At 41.4% G+C, this 23,039-nt stretch overlaps 1 protein-coding gene across 2 annotated transcripts; it reads left to right on the forward strand.

The window, feature by feature from the left end:
* On the forward strand, positions 1-22,924 carry plod1a (procollagen-lysine, 2-oxoglutarate 5-dioxygenase 1a). 2 transcript variants are annotated; one of them, XM_076742062.1, is made up of 19 exons: positions 1-206; positions 2,361-2,452; positions 2,659-2,792; positions 3,358-3,521; positions 4,310-4,422; positions 5,302-5,365; positions 6,472-6,569; positions 7,841-7,942; positions 8,069-8,200; positions 9,820-9,941; positions 10,322-10,426; positions 10,531-10,656; positions 12,006-12,147; positions 12,369-12,482; positions 13,878-13,943; positions 14,475-14,579; positions 14,962-15,108; positions 17,675-17,800; positions 21,443-22,924. In XM_076742062.1, exons 1-19 carry the CDS (start codon positions 116-118, stop codon positions 21,596-21,598), a joined length of 2,199 nt encoding a protein of 732 aa, XP_076598177.1. In that variant the 5' UTR covers positions 1-115; the 3' UTR covers positions 21,599-22,924. The 2 variants fall into 2 exon arrangements, with proteins under 2 accessions (XP_076598177.1, XP_076598176.1); XM_076742061.1 differs by lacking the exon at positions 17,675-17,800 and adding an exon at positions 18,029-18,154.
* Positions 22,925-23,039: the final 115 nt, after the last annotated feature.

Raw genomic sequence — 23,039 nt, forward strand, 5'->3', positions numbered from 1 at the left:
GGCGGTGCTGCCACAGTCAACGCTGTCTTGAGAAGTTTGCTCCCTCGGACGGAAAAGTGCACCGTTCGGCTTCCACCGGGACTCTTTAGAGGATTTTTTCATTAACTTCGCCAAAATGAGACTTTGGTCCTTGCTTTTGTTCCCAGGGATTTTTGCCTGTCTGCTTTCCCCCCTGACAAACGGTGAAGAGCAGAGACTCCCTCAAGGTAAGTCAGGAATGTTGCTCGACACTGACGCTATGTCAGCGCTCTACCTACACACCGTCTTATCTACACACTTTTGGGCTAATAATGGCGTTTTATGCAGATAACATATGCCAGTCTGCAGTTTAGGGCACTCAAGCTTGTTATTGGATAAGGAAGACTCCCCAGCTCATGTGGTCCCCGGTGGAAGGAAAGCCGTCGTGCCTGGTGGAACATTCTAGCAGCCTGTAGTAAATAAGCTAAGGCACAGGAAAAGTATCATTTTGCTGTGTTTGATGTGTTAGCTTGACCAGCGGTTAGCCGCTCATTAGAAGTGTTGATACACGCGCTGCTTGTGGCGCGTGAGGCATGCCGAATAGAACCGTTCACGAACAGTTCGGAAAAAAAAAAAAAACTCAACTACATTAACTCGTAAGTTAACTTATCTGGAGCCTTTTCCCTTTGGAAAGACAGCATTAAAACAAAATGAATGGAATTTAACAGTATGTCCACTTTTTACATGAGAAGGACAGCTGCACGCAGTTTACATTTGGTGCTGAGGAGGACCTCCATGTCGCTGACGTGGACGGGGCTGCTCTCAGCGCAGGCGGTGGGCTGTCAGCGCTGCAGGAACCTGATCTGTAGCCCATAGCTGTGCTACATCAACATGTGGAAAGATAATGAAGAAGATCTAAAGAACGAAAATTGAGATTTCTGAGACTTCTATCTCAACGAGTTTGGCTATATATTGTGAGCACTGCAATAAGCATCAGTAGTGCCAGTAACGGTACACAGTCTCAGAAATTGCAGATAAGTATTGAAGAATTTTCGTAAGAAAAAGTTTTAATCAGTCAATTTGATACGACACTTGATACGAGGAAACCTTGAAACCAGAGCTTCTCTATTGAAAACTGGTGCAACTGTCAGATTTATTTCATGGAGATAAATGAATGGGTCAACTGATATATTTGTCAGTGTCCCAAGAAATTCTAGTGTACTTCCAGCCTTGAAATGAACTTCCTTCATCCAAGCAACAATGAAAAATGTGATCAGTGTAAACAGGAACAGATCATCAGTTTCCTTTCTGGAAGGTTCCTGGGACAAACTCACACTGAAGGCTGGACTCAGATCTGAGGCTGATGTAATGTCTGCACTCGTGTGAACACCATGTTATCTACACATTTTGTTGATACCCTCAACTAAGCATTCTGCCATCCATAACTTCTGATCTAATCTTGTAGTGTTATCTTGGATGGGACAAAATAAGACAGAAAGTCACCATAAATATATCTAAAACCATATTAAAAAAAACAGTCTTTCCTCTAAGATTATAGTTGGTGACATGTGACAAATGAGTTGTTATCTTATTAACCAAATATATCGGCTGGTATTTTTGGGGCCCTAAACAAAATCTTCATATGTAAGTGCAAAAATGAAAGCAATAAAGAATGTGATTTCATTCCTTCAATAAATACTTAAGATAAAGACAAAAACTAGAGAACTAAACATTTTTAATTGCTGTATTTGGGCTCCGGCAGCCTTTGAGGCTCAAAGCAAAGGGGCCCTTCACTAACAAAGGCCATTTAATGTCTTTGTTCAGTAGCGTCAGCATAGAGATGACAGGAAACGAGAGTGAGATGAAAGCCGGATCCAAACTGGAGAGTCCACAGCTGATGCCCCAGTATGATAAATGAAATCGGCTCATCAACAAATTATACTAATGTATGTGTCACGAGCCAGGCTACATAACCGCCGCACAGTCTGTCACTTGCTTTTGGTCTTTTTGATTAATTTCTAAATTTCTTGGAGAATTTACACCTACAATAATGTAATAATGCACATCACAACATTCGCAAAGGTGAACCCTGCATTAATATTTACTCTTGTGGCCCTGTCTTTTCATGCATGCCTGTGTTAAAGCCTTCTTTAATAGGGGCAGATTAATGATTTTAGAGGGACTTTCCCAAGTCTTGGTATTTGATGAGTTCAAGCTTTTTAGTTTTATTTCTGCTTAGCTGTCGTATGACTAGGCTCCCATCATGCACAATCAAGTCATGTATTAAAGAATCTCAGTCAGTAAAAGCAGCACCACTGGGCTGCTTCATGCTTAAGGCGATAGAAAAAATGAAGTGTACTGTGTTATCTTTCTGAATTCCTCTGTAATGTTGTGTTTTCCAGAGAAACTTCTCGTTGTGACAGTTGCAACCAAAGAGACTGACGGCTTCAGGCGTTTCTTGAGATCGGCTAAACACTTTAACTACACTGTCAAGGTAGGAACCCCCTGTGGCAGGAAAGTTTCCTTCCTGCTGTCTAGCCATGAAAGTATTTTACAGTAAAGAGTTTTTCACTGCATTTGAGTCACAGAAATAAGACACAGATTATGTCAAAAATAAAGTAAGAATTTTTTGTGGCAGAAAAGAGTATTTTAGGATGAATGCCATTGAATTCATTTGTAATAATGGATGCATGTTTTAAGGTTATTGGTCGGGGTGAGAAATGGAGAGGTGGCGACTACATGTCTGCCCCAGGAGGAGGCCAGAAAGTTCGACTCCTGAAAGCAGCTCTGGAGAAGATGAAGAATCAGGACCAAATCATCCTTTTTATTGACAGGTAGACTGTTAGACTGCAGGCAGAGTTTCAGTTTTGACTGCACCTGTTAGAAGTGACAGCCAGAGTAAAACCCTGGTGCCAAAGGGAGTTTTTGGTAAAGACTTTTCAGATCATATCAGATCTCTTTTGCTGTTGTCCAGGCAGCCTTTGGTTTCCATTCATTTCATTTTGCATGATCTTGTCAGTTTTTACTGTTACTACTGTCACTGTTGTGTATTTATGCACATATTTCCCCAATCGCTGCACTATATCTTTAATAGCAGTGTAATGGACTTGCAGTAAAAAGCCTATAATGTGTAAATCCACTGATGGTTTTTAAACACACTGAAACAAACATGCACACATGCTGAAATCAAGAGTGAATGTTTTTTTTTTTCTTTTTTACATTCAAGCGGTTCCTTTTTATGCCAGTCACACAGCCACTGGCAACTTAACTGTCCAAATAAAGAATGCTGGCATCTCACAAAAGCAACCCCTTCATTTGTTTTAACTATGCCACTGGCTTCACACACTGCTGAGCCACACAGTGCAATAAAGTTTTCTATTTTCACTCCTTTTGACACAGCTACGATGTGGTTTTCACCTCGGGTCCTAAAGAGCTGTTGAAGAAGTTCCAGCAGGCCAAACACAAGGTGGTGTTCTCCTCCGAGAGCCTGATCTGGCCCGACAGACACCTGGAGGACAAACACCCCCATGTCAGGGAGGGCAACAGGTTCCTAGGCTCAGGGGGTAGGTGCAGCAGTCCTGTCAGTCACACAGCTGAGGCAGGCCTCATTGCTCCAACACAGGGATGAAATTCATCTTTTCACATGATGTAACCGGAACTTTGTTTGTTTCCAGGAAAACTCCACAGAGCACCTTTAATGTAAAGCTGCAGCCAGTTCTTAAACAGTGCTATATCTTATTGTTAAGTCCATAGTTATGAGCAGCCAAGTGGGAAAAATGTCATGTCAGCCTCCCAGTTATAATTCCAAGTTTGACATCTGGAATTTCTTTACATTGATGAAAACGCTCATGATTTTAAAATTAAACATGAAGGACAGCAAGTTCCATACACATTTAGCTTGTTCCTGCCTAAATTTTAAGCAGCTTTCTGCCTTATGTTTGACGTCCAAGGTTTAGCACTATGACCTTTCTGCTCACGCCATTCTAACACAAAACTCTATGCTGCCACGCACATCCCTTAGCGTTGTGTTCACAGGCCGCTGGTGTGGCTTTAGTTCTTTGTATTGTTTTAATAACACGCTAGATGTCTGAAGAAAAGAGTATGGCTGTTTCTTTTTATAGCAGAGAAACGGCAGCTCTTTAGTCAGCAGTCAGCGCTGGGCTGAGGCCAATAAAACCTGGCAGTGGTCATCAGTCCTGGCAGTTTGAGACAGAGGACTTCACTTTTCCATAATGGGTTTGAATATAGACAGAATATGATAGAGTTCATATACATGAATATGTTTGATGAACAGGTGTAGACTCTTTTCTTACTTCCTGTTTGCTTCCTCTGGGTTTGTTTCTATCCTCAGGTTTCATTGGCTACCTTCCCAACATCAAAGAGATGGTTGCTGACTGGACAGGAGAAGACAATGACAGTGACCAGCTGTTCTTCACCAAGATTTACACCGATCCAGCACAAAGAGTAAGATTTGTCACACTGCTGCATTCACTTAATGATCTGTATTTTGATTGATTTAATTTCTTTAGATACTTAAAATAATGCAAAAACTAATGATAACAGTAATAATAGCAAATACTTTTACCATTGTTACATAATTCCTCTGGGATATTTTCTAATGTACCATGAAAGTTTTAAATAGTGGCCTCAATTTCACAGAGGCCAGCATTTCTTTTTTTATTTCCTGTTTCTATAAATATGTTGCACCATGTTTTAGCAAGAAGTGTCCCCATTTTCTGATTTCCTGTTTTCATTTGCTCTTAATGCAAACCCAGCACTTCTCCATGTTTACCCATTGTCTTGATCATTTCAGTATGATGTACATTTTCAAAGCACTGACTCCAACAGAACTAATGTTAACAGTTTACTACCTACTGCGAATGAGACTCAGCACTTTCTACACAGATGTTTCACATCAAAAACCTTCCAGTAGCGTTTGTTGCCGGTGGGGTTTAATGTCTGCAGGAAGTGCTGAGTTTTATTGATGGTAGTGTAACGGTAAGAAAGAAACAGCGGTGTACACGTGACTGGAAATAACTTGTGAAAGAAAACGGTATTAGAGAGAAAGTCAGAGCAGCAGAGTGTTGAGTATGGCAGGACTCTGTTGTATTGCTGGAATCAGAGCTGTGGAAATGAACACTTCACTAAAAGCAGGTAATTTCAACCCCCTCATTTTTTCCAGCCAGCCTTAATTATTGAGCCAGCCTTGATTTGTTTGTGCAGGCCATGCCTTAAGCTATGATTTGAGACTCACTATTTCAATATTGGATTGTATTTATGAATTTATGCTATTAGAAATGATTGCAGCATATACAATGACAACACTGTATTTCCGTGTTTCAGAAAGCCATAAATATCACACTGGATGGAAAATGCAGATTGTTCCAGAACCTTCACGGAGCCCTTGGTGAGTGTCTGGAATTTAGTTTCTCAGTCCAGCTGGTGAACTTTATGAAGCAAAGACATTCCTTCAACACACACACACACACACACACTCTGCTGCTATGGCAGAAATGTTACGTGCACCCTGCCAATAACACCTTTAAGAAATGGTACGTCTGGTATCATCTAGGAGGCTGCTGTGCTACTTCATGCCATCCACCTCATGTGACACTAACCAGCATCCTCTCTGTCCCGTGGGCTCTGGTAGTGTGCACACTCTGTATTGATACAGACCATTTCATGGATTATTGTTTACCTAATGAACTAGTGGGTACACAGTCCTGTGCTTAAGAGTTTTCCTCAGCAGTAATAGGGTGGTGTATGTGTTGTAGCTGCTTATGTAATGTTGTGTCCTCCGGTTGTCATGGAAAATGACCAAGCTACAATACAGTTCTTTCATAAAACCTCATCTCTGGCTACTCACTGTGTGTCTCTCTCAGTCCGATCATCAATCTGGTTAATATACTGCTGATGCATCATCACAGTGGACTTGTAGGCAAGTCAAACCTCAAAGGTTTCAGAGCTGAGGGATTTGCAGTTTGCTCATAGGTGGGGCTGCACGTTTAGACATGAGCTGGACTCTCAGCAGTCTGCAGCATTTTTTACCTCCGAGGCTGAGGAAGGAATTTGGGAGTTCTCCGTGAGGTGGAAGTGTCAACATTCAGAGAGACATCAAGAGTCCAGGAGCAGGAATGGACTCCCTGAGGGCCGTCTGTGCCCACAAGAGTCGGCAACAGTCACACATTTTATATGCAAAAAGATCGTGATTTAAGAGCGTGATGTGAAAAGCAGATATTCATATTAGCAGTACTGATAGGGTTGTCAAAAAATCAAATTAAAACAAGTATTTATGTGTTGAAATGATTTAAATGACATTTGACCAAACAAGCATTCATAAACAAAGATCCTAAATTATGAAGCATTTATAAACACTCTGAAATTAATCCATATATGTATTGAGGAATGTCCAACAAGTACAATTTCGACACAGGGTCACAAGATGTAATGTCCGCACAGGTGATGAAAACCTAACGTGTGTGTGTTTGGGTGTGTGTGTGTCTGTGTTTCCAGATGAGGTGGTGCTGAAATTTGAGAATGGACGGGTCAGAGCCAGAAATTTGCTGTATGACACCCTGCCCGTCATCATCCATGGGAACGGACCAACCAAGGTAATGATCCATCAAACCATACTGACCAATCACAAGGTAAACACAGCAGCCTGATGAAGCTAACCATCAGATGTGTGTGAAAAGGCACTCTCAACACAATGAGCAGCTGAATCAGGCAACAAATTCCAGAGAGGAAAGATTGATTAATTAACAGCCTTTGAAATGGCTAGCAGGGTGCAATTTGCTTAGCACATTTATGTATTTCCTGTCAAAACAGGCAGCTATAGAGGGATTTGTTGCTGACATCGATGGCGTTTACAGTAGCTAATAGTGTTGAACACGCAGTGCTGAACGCCCACCTGCCGTGCAGGCAACGTTACTGGTCCTGTTAGCTGACTCTGCCCTGACTGGGACGTTCCAGTGAGGACGCGGCGGACCACCAAACAGTCTCAGAGACCGAGGGAAGCCAGTTTGATGACAGGGCATACAGTAGTGATGTGGTTTTCATGCTGAGTTTGGCTCCTGGCACCCAGGGCCCAAGTCACATAATAACACCACTAGCTGTATGGCTAACGGAACTAACTGGCAAACAACAGCTACATTTAAGTAGCAGAAAATATTTTCTTCATAAAATATGATCCATTTTCATCCAAATCAGTGACTGAAATTAGAAAGTTGTGTTTTTGTATGGTAATCTGTGAGGTCCAGCCCCCAGAAACACTCTTTCTACATCCATAAAAATTCCAAACTTGCTTCATTGGACTAAATTAGTAGAATGAAATTAGTATTAGCCCTGGAGTGTAGAATGAGTCATCAATATTTTTTACCGTTTTTCAGGAAATAGCAAACTCTAAAATACCATTAACAACACGTACACTTAAACATCGATTCTAGCTTCATGAAAGCTTTAATAGTGCAAACAGACTGTCAGTGTGTTTCTGGCCTCTCAACAATAGCAACAATTGTTTCAACAGCAGGCAAACCAACTTTATTACTGTTGTCCAGTGAAAATTCAGATATCCTACAGCTGAAGTCAGAAATCAGAATCAGAAATCAGAAAATCAGAAATCAGAAAAAGCTTTATTGCCAAGAATGCTTTTACACATACGAGGAATTTTTTCTGGTGAAATTGGTGCATGACACATCTACTAAAATATGACACATCTACTAAAATAAGAGCATAAAAATATAACAATTTAAATATATATACACAAGCCTGTTATTGTTAGAAACACAGTACTGTTTTTCAGAAAGAAGATTTGTGTTTTCCTGCTGCACTGGGTATTAGATTGAGATGTGATAACCTGCAAAAATACATATTTGTTTTGCAGCTCCAGATCAACTACCTGGGCAACTACATCCCTAACGCATGGACGTTTGAGACTGGATGCACAGTGTGTCACGACGATCTCCGCCCACTCACAGCCCTTGAGGTGTGTTTACAGGTGTTTGGTGTTGGAAAATGATTTGAACTGTTCAGTGGGTGTTATTGGTGTCAGGTAGAAATAATAAGATCTTTATCCTTGATCTGGAATATGATGCTTGTGTTTTTCCCACAGGAGAGTGAATACCCTCTGGTGGTGATGGGCATCTTCATTCAGCAGCTCACCCCCTTTGTCACAGTGTTCTTTGAGCGCCTGCTGAAGCTCCAGTATCCCAAGAACAGGCTCAAACTGCTCATTTACAACCAGGTAACAGGAAACCCTGATGGCATGTGTTTTTCTCCAAACTGCTGCGACAAAAAAACAACTTCACCTGAAATCAAAATGTGATAAGAAAATAAAATTAACAAGACACTAGACCAGGGGTATTCAACTAAAATTCAAAGAGGTCCGGTTAGAGAAAAATTCCTAAAGCAAAGGTCCGGAACATCATAATGTCATAACGTTATGATTTGTGTGATATATATACTGAAGTAGCCTAGTAGTTGTATCAACATCTGCATGTAATCAACATCTGATCAAATAAAGAAAGTACAATTCAAAAACATTTCGACAGTATTTATTGTCACTTAACATTAAACCAGGCAGATTTGAATTTAAAAATGAAATAGAGAAAATAAAATGTTTTTTGAAAAATTGTGCATTATAAAAGAAAGTGTTTAATTTTAGAAAAAGTAAAAGTGAAGCAACAGCTTGAATATTCCTTTTTCTTTGTTAACTTTCACATCTTAACAGTCTCAACGAATTTGAAAATAACAGCTGAACAGTTATACAGTTTCTCTTTCTTTCCCTCTTTTCCCACTCTCCACACTTTTTGTTGTTCTTTCTAACTTTCTAATTTTCTATCGTTTCTCCGTTCGCTTCTCACTCCTCATCTGACTGCAGTCAGAGTTGCTATGTTTATCGTCCGCAATGCAGAGATGCGACTGGCTGGGTAGCATCACGTGGGATGGCTTAACTCGCATGCAATTGGTTTGTGCGTTTCCTGAGCCGCTAAACCGGTGCCGTAAAGACTAGAAAAGTTGCGCCGGTTAAAATATAAGTGTCCCGTCAAAATTTGAAGTCCCTTAATAATTTACTGGATATAGGTCCGGGTCCGTATAGGACGGTGTCTGGGTCCGGACTCGGACCGCGGTCCGCCTGTTAGTGACCCCTGCACTAGACCATACTTTACGAGGCTGCAAATGAGCTGTCCCAAAGAATAATGTTTGGCTATTGTAGTTTATTCATAACATTAACTTGTAAAGAGATGAAAAGGAATGAATATAATAAAAGTCATAACTCAGTCAAAGCTGAACACATACAGCAAACACACTGCTGGAATTTGTGTATTTCATTTTTCCAGTGACTTGATTTCAGTGCAAAGAGGAACTGTTAACTTGCTTGCAGCTAATACAGCACAGCATTTCATGGTGCACATTGTCCAAAATACAAAAAACTGACTCCTTCCATGGCAACATTATACTGAATGTTTGAACCACACAAAGCATGATGGGAACTGTAATACCAACACTCAAAATAGCCTCGTCCCAAATAGAATAAAAGCTTTAGGATCCATGAATATTACCTTTCTTTTTTCTTTTTGGAGTTTTAATGCCTGTATTGTGCCGCATTAAAAAACCCTCAAGAGCTTGCCATCAAAATTAAAGCCTTTGCTATTGCAACCTTAAAATGCAAACAAAGTTGATTGTCTTCTATAGAAAAAGCTCCTGCTTGTACAAACACGCACCATAATGACATGTGTTAGGATCATAAATCCCTCTCATTAGAGCTTGGCCTTTTCTGTTGCCAAGTGTCATACATGCATATTTAGTGCTCCTCCTTGTGTCTGTAGTAACTCAGACTGTTTATTCCCCCTTTCTCTGCAGGAAGTTCATCATGAGCCCCAGGTCAACTCTTTCCTGCAGGATCATGGGAGCCTTTATCAAGATGTCAAGTTCATCGGGCCCGAGGAGGCTATGGATGGAGCTGCAGCGCGCAACCTGGCCGTGTGAGTTCAACACAACCAGTGGTCGACTGGATGACATAGTTAAAAATAAAGACACTGACAAAAAATTTGATAATGTTCAAGAATCAGAGAAAGCCCCTTTAACATAATGTTGATCATTTTTACTCAGTAAAATATGTTTTCTTTTCCACACATCTGTTATGTCAGTGTTTCTGTCAGTACAGCCTTTGAATGCTAATTTTCCATATAAAAAGTAAGTAGTCTGTCCAGTCCCTTTTTCACATCAGTGGTGCCGCATTGTCTACTGTTCACTCAGCAGTTTATGCAAACTAACAGGCAGCACTGCCAGAACATGTGCTGACATTCATATCGTTTATGTAGAACATACGTGTTGATCTGTCTGTGTCTTTCCTTCCTCTCAGCGATATGTGCCGGAAGGACAAGGACTGTGACTATTTCTTCAGCGTGGACATTGAAGTGGTCTTGAAGAATGAGAACACACTCAAAATCCTCATTGAACAAAACCTGTAAGTATATATATCAATACTGAATATGAATTCTAATAATAATCTGTAATTGTGCATTTGTTCAGATGATCAGATATAATAATGCTCCTTTAACTGTGCCTTAGTCCTGTTGTGGCACCAATGATAACTCGAGTTGGTCGACTGTGGAGCAACTTCTGGGGAGCCCTCAGTGCAGATGGCTACTACGCCAGGTCTGAAGACTATGTGGACATAGTTCAAGGACGCCGAGTGTAAGTTGCTTAAATTTTTTTCCGTAAAGCCTTCAGAGTAACAAAACATTAGATTTTATTGACACACAAAGCTGAAGATTCGCACCAAATATGAACATTGCTTCTGATTACAAGGCTCATACAGTGGCAGGGGGCAGTGTGTTGATGTAGAAGCTTGAGATGCTCTAAGTAGCTGTGGGGGAGTTCCAGATGTGTAACCTCTGTGGGGTCGTTATCAAGGTCATTGACCCCACTTGGGTCGTTAGTGCTCCTGACTGTGTAACAGCAGTCGTTAGACTGGGAGTCACCTCAAACCATGTGTAAATGACAGTCATTAAGGTTGTCACACAAGGCCAAATGTGAAAAGCTGTAAAATCTGCTGGGGGGGGGGGGGGGGGGGGTGACAGGACAGCAGTCTATGTGGAGGATACGAAGAAGAAGAAGAAGAATCAGAGGGACAATCCCCTTTATTCGTCACACAGATACATGCCCATATCATGCCCACACACGCCCATGCACTGGTGAAATTTAACTTCCGCCTTTAACCCATCCTGGTCGTCCTTCCTCCGCGGCAGACCAGGAGCGGTGGGCTGCCATCCAACTGGCGGCCGGGGACCCAGTTCCTTTGTCACCATTGGTCAGGTGGTGATCTTCTTGCATGTTTTTAGTGGGGGTATATTTTATGGAGGATACCCCAGGTGAACACGGGGAGAACATGCTAACTCCACACAGAAAGGCCTTTTCCCTCAAGCAGCAGGCACCGAAGGCATGGTGGAGGACACACCCCCGGTGCCCGCAGCGAGAATCGAACCTGGGACCTTCTTGCTGTGACACCGTGCCACCTATACGTGCTGCCATAGACAGTCCTCTTTCATACCGCCTGTCCTCTCTATCCCAAATATGGACGTTGTTGTCCTCGAATGAGTGCTGCTTCTTTCTGGTGGAGGTGAACTGCAGAGGGATTGTCCCTCTTGTGCTGAGTCATGAGTGTGTTTAATGGCTGTTTAGTTTTCCTGATACATCTGTACATTCCTTGCTGCATTGGAGTGCATTCACTGGACTGAGGATGGAAGTCTTGAAGAAAATGGAAACAACCAGTGAATAAAACCAATATTGTTGTTAAAAGAGAAGACTTAGAGCAGCAGAGTTTTGATTATGACGAGACTGTTGTACTGATGGAAACAGTGCTGTAGAAATGTATCAATACTAATTATATTGAATGTATCAAACAGCAGGGAAAGGTGGAGGAAACGTTGAATTTTCACCTCTGATCTACTGTCAGCCTGGTTCTCGCTCACTGTTTTGACAATTAACGCTATTTTAACCCCCAGTATTGGTATGGAAATTGTCTAAGGCTGTCCTGTTTTTAGGGGTGTGTGGAATGTCCCGTACGTGTCCAGTGTGTACCTGGTGAAGGCCAGCCTCCTTCGATCCGAGCTCACAGACTACGATCTCTTTAACTCCCACATCTTAGATCCTGACATGGCTTACTGCCACAACATTCGCTCCAAGGTCAGTACCAGAAAAAGAGGGATTCCATGTTGACTCAGTGGACTGACCGCCACATGTAAAGGACATTTTCTGTTAGATTTGACTCATTCATTTCTTCATACTGTTTTTTTTTTTGCATAATTAACTTATTTGCTGTAAGCTCTAACAAAAGATGACTGCTTGTTCTGTAAATGTGTAAGTGTCCCTTCTAATCGTTGACCTGTTGTGAATCTGTCTCTCAGGGAATCTTCATGTTTGTAACCAACATGCACACTTTCGGCCGCATCCTGTCAACAGAAAACTATCAGACCGGCCATCTTCACAATGATCTGTGGCAGATCTTTGAAAACCCAGTGGTGAGACTCTGACTAAATGCATGGAACTGAAACATCAACTGTGTGCTGCTAATATTACTATCTTTGTAGTGCTGGTGACAGGGTCAGTGTGTTTTGATGTCTGTAACAGCATACGTTGCACAGAGGCCAGTTTTAGAGCAGAAGGAAAGTGGACATGAGAGGAGTGGGGGATTTAACTGGAATGCACCGGCCCATGTCGTCAGTGTAGTCAGCTGACACCAAGCCCTTGCACTTAGGAATGCTTATGTATAGCTCTCATTCTTAGTTCTACTTAAAGCTGCAGTTGGCAACATTACATCATTATCACCCGGGTTGAAATAACACATTTTGACCACTGCGTGTCATTAACAATAACATGTAACCAGCACATCACAGTGACTCTGTACAAACAGGGGTCATCCGGTTCAATTTGTCTTCGTTCCTCCCTTCCTCTCTCTGCTATGCTCGATAGCGCACACACAGAGGCTGTGTCAAGAGCTGTGGCAGCCTCTCATGAATTTCCAGGTCCTCCTTTGCCTGCAGCGGCATATCGTACAAAACACGTGTGTGAACACGTCCCGCATCCTCACGGAGCTTCAGGTCCATTATGTTTGATGTCGAAGTGCTTATATTGACGAGTGGCAAATGCGCATGACAATCAGTGGGGAATAACTTTGTGTGTGTGTGTGTGTGTGTGTGTATGTGTGTGTGTGTGTGTGAGTGTGAGCACTAGTCATGTGACTTTCCCTTGCACAGACCTGAGCATGTCCAATTTCCTTTCAGTGTTAGTAGAGGTTGGTGCAGCAGTCCAATGGTAGGCAGAGACATCAGGTTATTAGCTGTTTCTTGCCCCTAAGGCAGTCACAAAGGATGTCTGGACCTTCCCCTCATACCACTGTTTAACAGCATCACAGCTGCCTCTGAAGCCTGGGGCCCTGAGGCTGTGAAGCGCTGGAGGCGTGACTTTGAGAAGACGAGTAGTGGCGAGGCAGACCAGGGTCTTGGCGATGCTCACGCTGTGGAGGGTGGGCCACACAAGGCGTGAAGTTTTGCAGGGCAACTGACTCCTGCTGCTGCTGTTCAAGCTTGTGGGTTTGGTGGGAGATGGACTGTGGAATATCATTTCAACAACATCTGCAATAATAGTTGCAGTTGTAGAGGCGGGATCATCATCATTAGGTGTAACAATGACATGCAATAACTAGTAGCAGAGCAGCAATTATCATAATTGTGGTTGCAGTAACAGTGGTAGTACTGCTAGTAGCAGTAGCATTATAGTATTGTCTGTCAGTATAATTAAGAAATATGAACATCTTACATGCAGCATAATACCTAAACAAACAGTGTAATGAGGAGAGATTGTAAACATGCTCTGCGTTTGCTATGAGTTGTCTGATTGGTGTGTGTTTCTCTCAGGACTGGCAGGAGCGCTACATCCATGAGAACTACTCCCTGATCATGAAAGACAAGCTGGTTGAAACTGTGAGTTGCAACACAAGCTGACCTACACACTGATTGCATGAGTTGTTCCCTTTGAAATAGAGTGAACATGTAACCTGATGATTCTCAATAGAACACAGCTGTCAATATCTGCTTATACTTATTATCAGTTACATGTTATATTGTATTACTGCCTTTCACCTTACACTATATCTCACATCCCTTACTAAATTATAATTTACCATATTATGTTATATTGTGTTCATATCTTGCACTGATTTTGCATCATATTTCTATATTACATTTGTATTACATCTGTGTATTAATACAGACATGAAGTACAGTTATTTAATCATATCATATAAATCTGGTGTACACAGTTTACATTAGTCACAGCTCTGTCACTGTCGCCGTGTCATTTTTCTCTCATAATGCTCTTTTCCAGCTTCAGTTTTTCTTTTTTTAGTGTTACAGACCTCTCCTTGTTTATTTCTCTTCCTTTCTCTATTTACCTGTAGTGACTGCTCTCATGTCACTCTGAGGTTAAATTGTGCCGTCTCTTCTGTCCCCCAGCCTTGTCCTGATGTGTACTGGTTCCCAGTTTTCTCTGACGTTGCTTGTAACCACCTCATTGAAGAAATGGAACACTTTGGGCAGTGGTCAGGAGGAGCCAATCACGTATGTAGTCATATGGGTGTGCTGGTTTTTTCATCATTTTGTGTGTGATGATCCTAAAGATTTCTAATCACCAGTGATGATAATAAAATACATGATTTGAGCTCCCTGTAGATCATAGTACAAGTACAGCAAAAAACATGTTGATACTCAATCGCGTCACTTTTACTCATCAGTGATTGTTTGTCATAGTTTGTGTAATGAGTTGCTGTTACGTGTTTGGCCAGCTGTATCTGCTTTACACACCTGCTATAATCTGCCTGCTATCAGAACCCCAAGACGTGGCAGCTCTGATTTCAATGCCAAAAGAATCTTTTTTTGTTTTCTTGATGTTTCATTACTTGAGTTTTTTTTTTGTAAACGTATTCACTTTCTTGTTTGTCAGGACGCCAGAATCCAAGGTGGCTATGAGAACGTTCCCACAATCGACATCCACATGAATCAAATCAACTTTGAAAAGAACTGGCACAAATTCTTACTGGAGTACATAGCACCGATAACAGAGAAAATGTATCCTGGTTACTACACCAAGGTAAGACTTCTGAACACGTGAAGTTAAAACCATCATCGTCACACATTCCAGTAAGTCTGAGTCGGGTGAAAATTCAAATAACCCCTCCCCTGAAATTGATCCCCCCTTAGGAAGTTTTGCTTGCTAAAGTAATGTTGTTTACTATCAAACAGTTGTCCTCATTTATTCTACTGTGTTGCAGGGTGGACGTTGCTGTAGTGCTTGTACTGCTTTTCCCAGAATGCACCTGTTAGTCCAATGGAGTAGCAAAGTGGGAGGGGTTATTATGGGTATCAGAGGTTTCAGCAGTAAATGTTTTTTGTTTGTTTATTTGTCTATCTTTATTTTCTGCATGGACAAGTTTAATGACTACTTAAGACCTGCCCAGCGTTGAATTGTCAGGTAACACTTTGTACTACTGCTGATAGTACGATCTGCACTTATTCACCTTTAATACTAGGGAAAGGAGCTTATTAGCTTATTAGTAACGTATTGCTTTTGTTAGTCATTCTAAATCACATATTAATGCCTTATTCTGCATAACTAGAAGGACATTAACAGTTTTCCCTCAGTAATCCCCAAATTACTTCTTATTGATAGTAATTGCTATTTTTAGGAATTTAAAGAAGTAATTTTATACCAAAAAGAAAACTCAAGATTTGTCTAACTCCGACTGCAGAGGCCTCATTTTACATTGGAGGTGCATTAGGGCATCTCTTAAGGGATCTGTTAATGGTCATTAAGAACACGAGGAATGATCACAGCAAGCAAAACCTGTTTCAATATTCATAAAGCACATTGGAAATTTGAACCTATCCTTTAATGTAAAACTTGAAAATACCATAAGCTGTGCCCACCCCCACTTTGCTACTTTAAAGGTCAAACTGTGATCAAGCTTTCTTTGGATTATCTGTTGATGAATGTTCAAACTTCCTGGATGGTGCTTTTGCCTGTGCAGCCATGGTGCCAATCACTGCTAATGCTAACTAGCCAACATCTTCTTCCAGGTGCTTTTGTGCGTCCCAAGGAATCGTTTCGAAAGGGGGAAAATGCTCTTACCTTAAATTCTCAAATTGAAAGGTGATATTCAGTTGAAGGCGACATTTCAAGTAATAAGCCATGGACAGCACAAAGACCAGTCGAAAATAAAGGGTGGATTCAAAAGTTATTTTACTTATTTTACGATTAATAACTCACCTGATAAATTCAACTAAATTTACTGAACATTTTTACAGCATGACTACCACTTACTTGAAAGACCCGAGGAAGGACAGGGACGTATTTGTTTGAGGAAAAACATTTTAATGATGTAGAAACAACAAATGACACTTGGTGAAAAATAACTACAACTCTGATTCCAATGAGTTGGGATGCCTTGTAAAACATAAATAAAACAATTGTACTCAACTGAAAATGGCACAAAGACAATATATTTAAAGTTTGACCTCATCAGCTTCATTGATTTTAGTAAATATCTGCTTATTCTGAATTTGATGCAGCAACATGTTTTGAGACAGGAGCAACTAAAGACTGAGAAAGATGTGGAATGCTCCAAAAACACCTGTTTGGAACATTCCACAGGTAAACAGGTTGATTGAAACAGGTGATAGTATCATGATTGGGTATGAAAGGGACATCCTCCAAAGGCGAGTTTCACCACTTTGTGAACACATGATTGGATAAAGCAGATGAATACATGAGCTCAGGAACACTTTGGAAAACCTGTTCCCAAATGATTGGATTCTGGTTTTATTTGTGTTTTACACAGTGTCTCAACTTTTTTGGGATCAGGGTTGTAGCAGAAGTTAACAAAGTCATAAAAGCTGTAACATTTCTTTTCCTAAAGGATCAAATCCTCATAAATACATATTAAAAAAAAGATTCAGGACTTTTCTAAACCAGCTGGTCACTAGTTTTATCAAACTTTACTCAAACAAGAGTGTGTTTGTTAGAGACTATTTTCAGTGACCCATTAACCCACATATTCCTATTTGCTGTCTTTCTGAGACTGAGATGAGACGACAGATATCATTCTTGTGTGTGTGCTCAGTACAGAGGCACAGAGGAAGAAGGTATATCAGGTGTTTGATCCACTGTTGTTAGCAGGATGAATTCATTGAAGGTCTGAGTCTGCGCTCGGCACTCTTGCCAGACTTCAAGAATAGAAATGCTACCTGCCTTTATGACTTTTGAACTATTGTCTTATATAATTTGTGTAATCTAACTTTTTTACAGAGAGAAGCCAAACGTCTTGACATCACGGTGCAGAAATGAGATGAGAGAGGTCAACTCATGTCTGTCAGACGAAAAAGAATCACTAGCAATGTTAGGAGCTGATGAGACATGTGTCAAGTAGAAATTGCCAAATATTACTCGGACAGAACGAGCCATTTTAAAGGCACCATGAAACATCTGGTGCGTTATATACACTGTATGGCATTTCATAGACTAACTGAACACGGTATAATTTGATGTGTAGACCAGCTGAAAATGGCAGTAACCATCCGTTGCACCTCTCTCATCGGTTCCTGTGCTGCAGCTGCGGCTGCCTGTGTACCCTGCTGACCAACATGTCTTCTCTTATCAGTGTTCCACTCCCTTGAACTTTGTGGTGAGGTACAAACCTGATGAGCAGCCGCTGCTCGTCCCTCACCATGACGCCTCCACATTCACTATTAACATAGCTCTCAACAGCAAAGACGTTGACTACCAGGTAAATGACTAAGAGCTGGCAGGTAAATGAAGCTACCAGATGTGACGATGCAGGTGATCTGCACTTCTCTCTCTGCTTCTCTGCTCCATCTCTGGAACTGAATGCCGGACCAGGAAACCAAGCTGATGCTTTTCTTTATTGAGCAGGAGCTGTGAGGGGCGTACACACACTGTGTGTCAGTTTCTCTGCGAATGCTTGCATGATTCCTTTCTGTCTGTGTGTTTGCAGGCTCAGTTTGACTTGGCCTTTGTAGTTAGGTATAAGCCAGATGAGCAGCCCTCTTTGAGACCGCACCATGACGCCTCCACATTCACTATAAACATTGCACTCAATCAAGTGGGCCTTGATTACCAGGTGAGTGTGTTTAGAGGTTGGCAGAAATCTGACATTTCCAACAGGTAGCTCATGATGACGACAGAGGAGAGCAGTTAGAAGGCACAAAATGTTATTTACCCAACATAGAATCCCGTTGCCCATTCAGCTGTTCTTACTGGGCTACACCTGCAAACTGAGCTGGTTATTTGTTGGAGAAATCCACTTTAAATCTGAATTTACACTGGGCCGTTCAAATGACTTTGGACAGCTGGTAGAAACAGGCAGCTATATTCATGAGTCGAAGTGATGCTGTCAGGTATGAATTGGAGATTGACGAAACACTTCCATCTGTTCCATTCAAAATAGCTCTGTGGCTGTCATGTTCAGGAGAGAGTGGTTCACATTTACGAATTAGAACTCCAAAATGAAAAAGAAAAATTTATAGAAATGCAGTGAATTCCATTTAAAGTGAGAAAATCAGATAGCATCACTGATATCTGACCTGTGTTCACTGAATAAAAGACTCTGTCGGTCGCTCTAGCGGTTAAGTGTAGCAGTAGTTTGAAGCATACTACTGGAACAATGGCTCTGGGAGAAACTTCTTTCCTGGAAACTTCAAAGGAAATTATTAGGAATTTACAGAATTCTAAATAAAACATTGAATGTTTGGACAAACGTTTTTAGAGCTTCGATCAGAACTAATAGTCAAGAAACAGAGAAAAACAAACTGCTGCTATAAGCAATCATTATTCCCAGATAACAGCTAATGGTGACATCATAAAGCCCCTGTATGAAGGGAGAATGTCAAAAATCAGCAGTTTGAAACCACTGTGGTCAATTCCAAATGTTCTGACTTTGGCGACTCTTAGTGGTCGTATAGTAAAATAAGGACCCTACGATGAGAATTGTTTTAATTACATAACGATTCTACACATAAGGGCAAGACAATACAACACCTCTTAATCAAGTTACCACAACATATCCACTAATTACCAAGTAATGCATCCTGAATGCACACAGTGGGAGAAGGGGGAAAAAGAACAATTGTGACATGAACACAGAATAGACCAGTGTAGCACAAAGGTTTGATCAAGCATGGAGCTCAGATCACAATCATGTCATTGAAAATGGAATGCTGTCATGTTTCTGGCATGGACATCTACATCCTTGGTGTTTCACACTTTCCATTTGTGTCATTTCTGTGTTTGTGAGTCTGTCTTCTTTGCATGTCAAATGAAGCTGAAGCTAGGAGCCTAATTTTTATTGTCGCATCCATGTTGTTTCCCTGCATCTCCAATAAACTGGACTAAACAATCAGCACTTAGTCCACAGTATTCCAGGTTTATATTACATGGATTTGCCTGAACAACTGCTAAATACAATTTGTATTTGTCAAGCTGTTGTGATGATATATTATGTTGTGTGTCGGAAGTCCCTGCAAAGAATAACATATATATATAGATAGATAGATGTTTTAATGACAACGCCAGTGGTTTTGCTTTCTGCTTTGGTTTTTGCTTATTTCCCATTAAGTAATCAGACAAGAGGTAAAAAGGAGGAAGTGCACGAAGTGTACGAATACTATTAAAATACTATTAAAATCAACTTTTGACACACATGTAAGATGAATGAAGATCAAGCAATTCCTCATCTTAGTGATGCTTTCAGTGACACTTCAACATCACTTTAACAGTGGTGCACTGAAAGCATGGCATTGACAGGTGCTGTTACAGGAAGATCAATCCAATGTTGAGGAGAGAATCTTGTGAAAATGCTTGTTTTGTATCTCATGTTCAAAATGCTGCCGCTGTGATGGATTACCTACAGATGGATGTCAAATGAAAGGAAACTCCCACGTCCACTGTGTTAGTAAGAAGCCACCGAGAGCCTCCAAAACAGCTTCATTGCTGCATTTCTCAATTTTTTTCTTTTCATGTGTCACCCATCTGTATCTCTAACAACTACTAGTTGATTCTCATAGAGGTGAGCTGAAAGCAACAGCAGCCTGGGAGTCAATAATTCAATGTAACACTAAAGGTTTGCTTTGGAAAGCGGTCAGAGCTGGAAATGACACCATAGTCTTTCATCACAGCAGATATCGACTGTTCATAGCAGGAGAGCCCAGGTGTTAGTAACACCTGGCTCTGTTCTATTCAGGTGTCCCACTGAGTCATGACAGTGAGCCGACACGCACGATCCCAGGACCCTGAAACTGAAGTAGTTAAATGGAATTCAGCCATCATTCGATCATTTACACGTGTGCTTTTCCTGCTGTGACACTTTAAACTGTCTGCTGTGAAAAAGGACTATTAGTCTACATCACTGCTCAGCATGTTAAGCTGCAGGTAACCGTATGAACAAACCAGTGATTCCAGCCAGAAGTACTTGTACACCAGGGGTATGTGGATAGATACAGCAGCTCAGCTTATTTGGAAAAACAAATGGTACCATTTGGTAGCTGAAAGTAATGGATAATTGGTTGAAACTGGTAATAGTACTAAAGCAAGCTGAACCAAACCCTCTGAACAGAGGGAAGCTCAAATATACCATTAGCCACTTTTCTATAATTATACAATGTTAAATAACTTGCTATTTAAAATCAGTTCAATGAACCCATTTGGAACGTGACAGGTGGTAGTGATGAAGGAGTTTTTCAGCTGGGCTGCTTGGGGTGTGGGGAGCTCACACAGAAAGGGTTGGGTTGATTTCCACTATTAGCCCTTTTCCACTGCAGGAGCTCAACAACCTGTCACCTGGGGATGCTCCACCGTGTTTTACCAACCAGGATGTTTCAGGTATACGCCACTGAAAAGGCAACAGCAGGACTGACTAATCTATGCCATACAACCATAACTACGCCAGGTATTAAAATGTATTCTTAGCCATGGAAAGAGTAGTTTGACTATGACTAGTCAAGTAATCTTGACTCTGGGTTCATTTTTCTGGCTCTTTCCAGGCTTTCAGCCACGTCATGGTCTTCATCTACATAAACAGTTTGCTCAGTGCTCATACTTAGCAAACACTGCTGATCTGTGTGACCATGATTGACAGCACTGCTTGTATAACTTTCATAGCAGTGCCCAAAGGAAGTTCTCTCTAAACCACACAGAGAGCAGAGCAACCAAAAGCAGAACCAGTGATGGTTTACATCACATTTTGTTGAATTCCTGCAGTGGAACGGAGAGTTTCTTGCTTGGTTCATGTGCCTGTGACACTAACCACAACCACACTTTAAGAATGGGGGTGATTTAAACATGGAGAAACCAAGCAAAGCCACCGCATGGTCCTTCAGGTGTTGGATGATAACGTGTTGTGTTGTGACTGCAGGGTGGTGGATGCAGGTTCCTCCGCTACAACTGCTCCATTGATGCTCCTCGCAAAGGCTGGGCCCTCATGCACCCGGGCCGCCTCACCCACTACCACGAAGGCCTGCCGACCACTGCCGGTGTCCGGTACATCGCAGTGTCCTTTGTGGATCCCTGAACACCCAAAGATGGCACACATCACCGGCTTGTCCAGACCAAACATGACACACTGGCCACATCCTGCAGCATCACAGCTGCTCTTATGTTTTCTATTTGGAGTGATAACCACCTCTCTGTCATTACTTCATCTGCTTTTCAAGAGTTTCAAACCTTCTTAGATGAGATTTTTCACATATGTTTAAGAACAGCCGCCTGCATGTTTTCAGACCTGCTAAGCAGCACATTAGCCATCAGTTCTTAATGATAGAAACGGGATTGACCTTTATCAGCTTGTCTCAAACCACCATCCTCCTTCAGCCAGCTGGCTCTTGTTACTTTAGCCTCATGAGCATCTAAGAAACAGTGATACTATGAAAGGGATCGACTCAACAGTTAAATGGGCTACTGACCTAACGTGATCACGCAGTGGTCCACTTTCTGAACTTGACACACTGACTTCTGAGAAAGTGGACGTGTTACTTTAGCCCCAGTTCTAAAGGAACAACTGGAACAATGTTGAAATTTTGTTTCTAAGGAACAAAGTCTGAAGTCTTCCTGACACAAACGTGCTGCAGACACATGTTGCATGGGTGTCTTCAATGCCACCATATTCAGGCTGTTCAGAAACTTCAGGAATATGCTCCGTTAAAGCTCGCTGTCATCTAACCTCTGGGCCCTGTGTTGAAGAGACACTCTTTGACTGGGAATATTGCTTAATCAGTGTATTCAAGTGAATTAGTACAAATCACACGTGCAGTCTGGCTGTAATCAGGAAAACTGTCACACTGCAGATTTGAACATTTTCTTGAGAAACAATCATTTTTTGGCTCCCAGCTCTGGGAGGAATGAATGATTGGTACCAACTTGTCATCAGTTCCGTCATCTTTAAATGTAGAGCCTTTGGTGCAGCTGTTGGGTCGGTCTGAAGGCTCCTGTTTGGTCTGGAGCATGTGGTGTGGATCAGTGATCCAGTTGATCTGCTTGTGCCTTGAGCTGGACTTCTCTCAGGAAGTCATCAGGAGTTCAGCTGTTTTGAAAAACTCTGTTGTTGAATTTGACGTACATTTTTTTCTCTATCCAAAGCAGTTATTGTCTGACTCCATCTTGAACTGAAACGCTCCAGTGTCTGTTAAGACTCTTATTTATTTTTTGTATATTTTATTTGATAAAATCCACACTTACTGATTTTCTTTTGAATTTGCAATATATTATGTGGGATTTCATATTGGAATCAGAGCTGATGGTCAGCTCAGTTAATAAAGTGGAACATACTCCTACACTCATTTCTTACTGGTACAAACCATCACTGTGTTTTGAACACAACTTGAATAAAAGAGTGAACTCAGCTGAAGTGTGTCTGAACTGTGATTCAACTACAGCCTCTGCCATGTAACAGAAGCCTCACAGCCAAAGTCCATCCTCTACCTGAAATAAACCTGACAGATATGGAAGCAAATAAT

This window comes from Chaetodon auriga, chromosome 10, assembly GCF_051107435.1.
Source record: "Chaetodon auriga isolate fChaAug3 chromosome 10, fChaAug3.hap1, whole genome shotgun sequence".
NCBI lineage: Eukaryota > Metazoa > Chordata > Actinopteri > Chaetodontiformes > Chaetodontidae > Chaetodon > Chaetodon auriga.